Source organism: Halyomorpha halys, unplaced genomic scaffold (genome assembly GCF_000696795.3).
Source record: "Halyomorpha halys isolate HHAL.00 unplaced genomic scaffold, Hhal_1.1 Scaffold833.1, whole genome shotgun sequence".
In the NCBI taxonomy this organism is placed as follows: domain Eukaryota; kingdom Metazoa; phylum Arthropoda; class Insecta; order Hemiptera; family Pentatomidae; genus Halyomorpha; species Halyomorpha halys.
The window spans coordinates 554,010-562,275 of record NW_027109632.1 but is presented as its reverse complement, the minus strand read 5'-3'; the positions used below and the strand labels follow the sequence as shown (position 1 = coordinate 562,275).

The window sequence follows — 8,266 nt, the reverse complement described above, 5'->3', positions numbered from 1 at the left end:
TTTATTACTGTTAATTTAGTGTTCATTTTCTGACTGATATCACAATTGATAATGAACACTAAATTTTCAATGCTGGCAAATAAGATCAACAATAATTACAAGAATGGAGAATCGTAAATAAAATATGGTAAAGAAAATTGGAAGAAAATATTTTCAAAAAGTTTGATTCAGTACATTTTTGAAATTACTAGATAAACCTACTGAATCCTTATTATGTTAAAAGTTTGAGTATTGTCTATACCTTTTCAAGAAGTTGCTCTTTATGTTTAATTTCTTTTTCTTTTGGTTCTATTTTTTGGATTAAGGCATCAACCGTTGTGTCTCTGAATTTAATATCTTTATTAAATGCGTCGTTTTGTTTTGTTAGATACACAATTAGCTTGTCCTTCTCGCTAATAACACATTCTTTTTCATCAAGTTCTTTTTTCAGCATTTCTATCTCCTAAGAAACAATAAAAAAATATCTTTTTGTGAAAAAAAATAAGAGTTCTACGTTTAAGGAAAACAAAAATGCAAATTCAAAAGTTTTTGTTGAAAATATCATAAGCGAGGTCCTGTTTTAACTGGATTGTTTGTCCGCCTAATAGGGATATTTATGATCTTTAGTTTAACATGTTAAATGGAGAAATATTTCCTTCTTTTATTATTTAGCCAGTTAAAACAATAGACATATAACATGGTTAAGAGTCTGTTACTAGGTGTGTTAAATGGAGAATGACGTCATCCAACAGACCAGCTGAGCTCGTCGCTATTTCGTTTGTTATTGTGTCAGGTCACTTGCTCATAGTTTGTGTTTCGCTTGTGTTAGTATTGTTTTGGATGTTTTTATAAGTAATAAAAAATGGATGACTGTAATAATAATAATGTAATGACAGTTGTCAATTAGCTGATCTTGATTCTGTTCCTCACAAGTCAGAAGATTAACAAGACACTCAGTAGCCAAATTTTCACCCAACTTCTACTTCTCACTTAATTTAGGTGTTTTGTAATAAATTACTTTAATCAAAACTTAGAACTAAACAATAACATGAAGGTTTGGAAGGAAAGGTTATAAAACAAGTTGCTCTAAAAATCCGCTAGGAGATGTTATACATTTAACTTTTAACATGACTTTAAATAGGGCTGCTCACAATCGTAAAACATTTTACATTCAACTCAATATCATGAATACCCCTCATATGCTATAATGACCGACGCATTGTTAAATCTTTTTCAAATGTTCCTTAAAATTAGGAAAAACTATTGCTTTTTAGTGTTTCTGGCTGATAGCGTTTGTACAGCTGATGTTCCGGAACATTCATTTTGTGTATTTATATTTTTACTCAATTCTTAGTAATGTATTACTATAAATCTAAACCAAGAACTAGGTACCACAGACCCCCTTGCTATGGTATGCTACATATAATAGTTTTTAGTTACTTACTAAATATACTTTCCATTGGTGTTGTGTTCACTATTTTACTAAGCTATGTTAATCAGGTGGCATGCAAAGTGTTTAACTATAAATTTCAGTCGGGTTAGCATTAGGTTATATTTACAACTGAGTTATAATCACATAAGGGAGAGCTTAATATACAAATTGACTATAGTTTATTTGATATGCTATTGGATTGGGTCTGAGATCGTAAATATTCTACTGATTTTAAATTTAATTCTTTTAAAATTCAAATTACATCTTAGGACTATTTCTTAACTCGCTTTGCTGGAGTCCGTGGCTTCAGGTGTCCCTGTTCTTCCGACTGTACTCTCTCGATCTCTTCCCAAGAATGTCTTCCTTTCTTTCTATCTTGGTGAAATTCGGATCCTCCTCTCTGCTTTCTTTCCAGCTATCTCATTGGCTAATCAAGTTTTGGGTAGGATCCTAGGACTCCACTCCTACACCTTGATGTCCAAAACACTTTATCCTCTTTTGCTTATCTTAATGGCTGGTCATGATGTAAGTTTATCCATCCATCTGGTGTTTTACCAGTTTCGTGGTTTAAGTGCTTAATTGAGCCTTAATTACCCTGGTCCATGGGTATCTATTACGTGGAAATGGTCCTTTAGTATAACATAACACTGTAAATGGCAATGTGAGGGACACGTACAACACTACAAACATATGGGGCTCAGTTATCAGTTCTTCACACGGTAAAACATTGTATTGAGGGAATTGTTTTGCAATCTCCCTGTGACTATCTGAATCCTATTTTCTCATGATTGGAAATTTAATATCTTTTCACTTTCAGCACTGGAGGAATTCGAAGCTTTGCGCAGCATGTTGAAATTTCAATTATAAGTAGGGCGACCGCCTTTGCCACCTCCGTGTCACCCTTGATTATAATTTTCCATTGAATTTTTCTTGATGGACTGAAGAAAATTAAATCTTGAAAATATATCAAGTTGAATACTTCTCTTATCGATTTGATTAATGCCACTTTTTTAGGAGAAATAATTTACTAATTCAAACCTTAAATCATGCTTTTGAAGCTGATAAAATAACGACGATTGGAAACAGCAGTATTAAGGTTCATCGTTTATCTGCAAGGCCGTGAGAGGCAATCTTCTCTACGTTCAAATGAATCTACACCTCAACTATTAAAATCAGGTCCGATTCCAGTATGTGGTGTCATGCCAATCGGAAACTACTCTTGAACGATATCATGGTGGATCAATCGATCATCGATCAGACTGATTGTTTATCAAACAATCGAACAATCAATTGCGTCTGCTTGTTTCTTACGCAAATACGATCAAAAGTATTGTTAGTTTTCTTCAAATTTGGCCCGAATGTTTCATGAAGTAAATATAAAAACGATATAGGCGTAGAGATTTTTATTTTATATCAGATGAAGTTCGCGTCATAAAAATTCTGTATCGCTGTAATGACTATTGTTTTTTTTTTTTTTTATTGCAGTATCACGGTTGTTGAGCAGAAACAAAATCATGTTGTTTTTTTCTCGAGGTCTACTATTCACAGAACTAATATTTAATTAAGACTACAAAATTGTGTTGAAGTTAAGTTAGTTAAATAAAAGGTATTTAAAAACTTAATTTCATAATTTTCGATTAAGTGTAATTCACCTGAATTGAATTGGTACGCCCCTTGTTTAGAAAATTCCATCCCGTATACTGGACATGTAAACCTCATTCCATCAATTGTAAAGGTGGACATATTATTTATTTGGAGCTTAAATAAATAATATATTGTGGATGGCTTAAACATACCTCTGCATAAATGTTTATTTTCTTTAGTTTCAAATCATCGTCCTCAACCAAACGTTTTTGTGTCAGGATAAGTTTTTCTATTTCGGTTTTCATTCTGAAATAAATAAATAATTTAAAACTGATTCATAGAATGTAAGGATGTTGTAAGTTTTTAAATATATAATACCTATGATAATAATTAATGTTTTTGAATCATGAAAATAAATAAATTTATTCTTTTATTTACTAACATAACACAGTCAGGATTTGATTTAATTTTTTACCGTCACGGATCATTTTATGAACCACTGACCTTGGGAAAGCTTTAAATTTTACAAGTAATAAAAGGAAAAATATTCAAACATTTTGCATTTACTTTCACTCACCTATTCAAGGATAAATTGAACCTTTATATAAAATCTCATGATAAAAATATTTCTTAGTAAGTAATAAAGCCTTATTCTTAGTAAATAATGATATATTCGATATGCCACTAAATGAGTCATATAAAATAACATATGAGTAATAGCTACATTTGTTAGGATTACTTGAATCCATAAAAGATTTTTTTTGGAGAAGAATGAAACCTGTGAGGAAATTTTGTATGAGGTATAAAAAACTAAAAAAAAATTAAGTAAAATATAACATGTATTTAGAAAATAATACTTTAAGTCTATAATTAGTACCCATCTTTTTTCAACTATCAATTAATCCCATGCTAACTCACATCATACCTGGGGATAGTTGACTCAGTTAATCAAATCTAAGGTTAACCTGTTAATCTAGAAAAACTATTTTAGGGTTACAGAACACAATTAGAAAATAATGGCTCCTGTACTAATTGATAAACGAGAGGGTAATCTATCAGCAGTAAAATCTAAATTTGTTACATATATATACAAGAGGGAGCGTGGTAGCCACGGGGTGAAGCGCGTGGCTACTAACTCCGAGGATCCAAGGTTCGGTCTTGATTTAATTTATGAGGAAATAGCTCTCGGAGACAATAATTGGGAGTTCTTAGAGTTTCTGGTAACTTTATTATTAATATCTAAAAATATATGACAGAAAGTAATATTGCATAATAAAGGAAAAGGAGAAAAGTTAATGGAAGCAAATCGACCTGTGTAGTCTCCAAAAAAAAAAAAAAATACATATATTAAAAATTTGAGGGAGCACGGTGACACTTTGGTAAGGCACGATGCTACTAACTCCAAAGACTCAAGTTAGAATCCGGCTGGGTAGAAAATGGTTTTCTGTTAAACTGTAGCCGTGTGGGTTCTGGAGCCCTCCTGGGGTCCACTCAGCCTTTTAAATTGGGTAATCTTAATTGGGTAAACATGTGGTGGTAGAGCATGATTCTGACCAAATCACCTCCTTGCACAACCGTTCGTTTAGTAACAGTACTTCTTTACAAAGTACTGAACCCCTGACCCTTCATGGGTTGTAGCGGTACAGATTTTAATTTAATTTTTTTTAATATATAAAAAGGAGAAATTGAAAAATTGAGGACCAAAATCTAAAATTTTCTAATCCAAAAGTTTTTCGTACATCTGAATTAGTAGTTTTTAAAAATATATATTCTTACAAAAATATTTGCTTGCCCATGATTCCATTTTCTGTATTGATTTCTTTCACCGAATTCTCTTTTTCTTCCATTTGTGACTTAAAAGAAGATGCCATCTCTTCTTTCTCGTTAAAAAAACTCTTTTCCATGGTAAGTTTCATTTTGTCTTTCTCACAAAGTATTTTTCGTAATTGTCCATGAAGCTAAAACAATTAATTAACCTTAAACGAGCGCTACAAGGTAGTGAATACGACAACAAAAAAAATTATAAAAATTTAAAAGTGGAAGAAGATAGTCCGGATGGCGGTCAATAAAGGTATAAAAATAGTAAAAAAAAAAACTATTTATTTTTAACCAACGTTTTGCCACACTTTGCAGGGCTTTGTCAGGGCTGAATGAGAAAACAAGAAACAAACATTTTAGAATTAACCAAACATTAAAAATAAAAAACATTTCAAAACAATTATCAAGTTTATGAGGAGAAGATGGTTGGGGGTGCGGTCAATGAAAAACACAAATAAGTATGATTAACTTATTTTTAAATTAAAATAAATTAATCATTAACATAATAAAATAATCATAAATTAATTAATCATATAAATTAATCATTAATATAATAAATTAATCATTAATAAAATAAATTATTTTTAAATTAAAATAAGTTAATCATACTTATTTGTGTTTTTCATTGACCGCACCCCCCAACCATCTTCTCCTCATTTATCATCCACGGTCAACTATCTCTTATAATTATTAAGTTTATGATGTTTATAGAAAAACTATTACCAGGTATGATATAAGTTCTCAATATAGGTCTAGACACATAAATTGTAGGAGATTACTCATTAAAACCTGTTGTAAATATGGTAAATTTATATTTCTAAATGGTAATATTTATTAGACCTTGTTTCCAGTCTACCTACATGTATATTTCCTCATATTATTATTATTAATATTTTATCATTTTTAGTTTTTCTATATACTTTATAGAATTAACGATTGATTTGAAATGTTTTTATTTTTAATGTTCAGTTAATTGTAAAATTTTTGTATATTGTTTTCTCATTTGTCCTGACGAAGCCCTGCAACGCGTTAAACGTTGGTTAACAATCAATTGTTTTTGTTACTATTTTGATACCTTTATTGATCGCCGCCCTCCAATCTACTTCACACGGTTAACTATCTTATTCCAATATAAAAATTTAATATAAAGCCAATGGATATACATTTGAATAAATAAATGATCCGAATGAAGCAGTGTTAAATAAGTCATTGAGCTTTATTGAGCAAACAACTATACTTTTCGGGGTATATTGCTCAATTGTATAATTTAAGTTGTTGTAATCAACAGCATATTTATATTAATTTGTGGGTGGAATAACGAAAATATTATAAATATGTACAAAATTGAGAGGGAATATGAAAAGGTGTGAATGTTTTGTATTCTATGTAATTTACCCTCCTCGGGGAGAGGGGGGGTATATTTATTGGGACGATAGTTTCAAGCAATATCTTTTCAATTTTTTTTTTTTTTTTTCAAATTTAAGTTTATTTCAGTCCACTGGTGTTCCTCATGGTAATATCCTCGGTCCCATCCTCTACACAGTCTATTCAGTTGACATCTCAACCAATCCTAACAGTACCCTCGTACCTCACGTACCCTCACCGACTGCCATACAATATCGTTTAATGATGTTGCTCTTATCCCTGTAGAACAGATCCGTTACCTTGGACTAGATCTGGACAAACGACTAACTTCGAATCCTCACATAAGACTGAAAAGCAGGATACTGCACGTTGATCCCGACTATTACAGCAATTTCTAGATAAACAGTCGATAGCCTGATCTGCATGACTATAAACTCCCTAATTACCTAAACGTACTAGTTTCTAGCTTTGCTTCCTCTTCTATTCCAGACAATCTATTCAACATGAAAAGAAGATGGCCTCAAGACCTTCTAATGTAGAAATATTATTAGGGTGCTACCAATGGTTAGAGAAAATGCCTGTATCATATCATTATGATCTTACATCAGATTTACTAGATGTATTTTTTATATAAATATCAATAAAAAAATAAAAAGTTTATTTTAAATAACAATATAATGTGAGCAAGTAGAGTTAGGAAGGAATGGAGACAGGGGATACACTGCAGTGTAAGGAAATTTTTTTCTATGTATATTATTGTAAATAGGATATTTTAATTTTAGAAAATGGACTATTAGGATTTTTAAGAAATATATAAAATGTTCAACATTTTTGTTTGTGTTGGGTGCATTGATTTGATAAAGGACTGAGGTTAATAAATTTAAGTTTATTATGGGTCAACCACAAATCCCTCCCCACCCCACTTCTCTCAAGAAGACATTTTTAAATAATAATATGGAATAAAATAAAATAAAAAAAATATTTGTGTATTCAGACTTGTTCTATCTGTTCTTCTTTCTGTGTGATGACTTCATTTTTACTGTTGATAGTTTCTTTCAGTTCTCGAAATCCAAGCTGCTCGATTTCTTCCTTCTTCCTATGGAACATTTCTAGATTAAAAATATAATTTATAAGACTAAAATTGTTAAAAATAATTTCAAATGTATCTACTAATATAGGTTCGAATGTTGAACGTGAGTACTTAAGGAAGCTCAGAAATATTAAGTATTGTGTGAACTTTTAGAATAAGAGCATATATACTGGAAGATTATTGATTGACCGTGTGTAAAGATGAAAGGAATATGGTCCAGGTGCGGTCAAGAAGTTTTAAGTCATTTTAGTTTTGACTGCCGTCAAAATAGCCCTGAAGAAGCCCTGCAACGTGGGGCGAAACGTTGGCTCATTAAAATAGTATATTTCTTGTTTTTGAGTTTTTCTTGACCGCACCCGGACCATATTCCTTTCATCTTTACACACGGTCAATCAATAATCTTCCAGTATGTCACGAAACACACGGGGCCCATTTTAGTTTTGACTGCCGTCAAAATAGCCCTAAAGAAGCCCTGCAACGTGGGGCGAAACGTTGGCTCATTAAAATAGTATATTTCTACTTTTTGAGTTTTTCTTGACCGCACCCGGACCATATTCCTTTCAAAGAGCATATATAATTTGAAATAAACTAACAAAATTTACAACAATTTTTCATTTAAACATTGTTAAATAAGATTTAACGAATTGTTAGTCTCAATGCATTCTTCTCATCTTCAACTCCCCTATTTTCTGAGAAATAGTATTAATTTCATCACTTATACGATAAATTAATATTCATCAATGCAACAATTAATTGACATGTTACCAATGCTAGTAACTTAAGTTCGATTAAAATAGAGCTTGAAGTCGTGTAGAATCTAAAAACATAGCGCCATTTCAAAGTCAACAAAACCATACACCGACCCCTGCCGAAATGAAGTCTCCAATGGTTGATAAAATGAATGCAGGAAGTAGATTCCTAATCTCATCACGCCAATCTTACTGATTTCGCAAAGTAGATTTTGTGTTTTGTCTCGGTGTGTTATGTTTATGAGCTTA

The 8,266-nt window shown here is 31.4% G+C and overlaps 1 protein-coding gene across 1 annotated transcript in view; it reads right to left on the bottom strand.

Moving 5' to 3' along the window:
* Positions 1-235: 235 nt before the first annotated feature.
* The window catches only part of tous (testes of unusual size), a 25,479-nt gene continuing 17,448 nt past the window's right edge, over positions 236-8,266 (bottom strand). The window contains exons 12-15 of the mRNA XM_014429875.2: positions 7,175-7,274; positions 4,772-4,953; positions 3,208-3,301; positions 236-442 (exon numbers count right to left, since the gene is read on the bottom strand). Coding sequence (XP_014285361.2) covers positions 236-442; positions 3,208-3,301; positions 4,772-4,953; positions 7,175-7,274 — 583 coding nt within the window. The remainder of the gene's footprint in view (positions 443-3,207; positions 3,302-4,771; positions 4,954-7,174; positions 7,275-8,266) is intronic.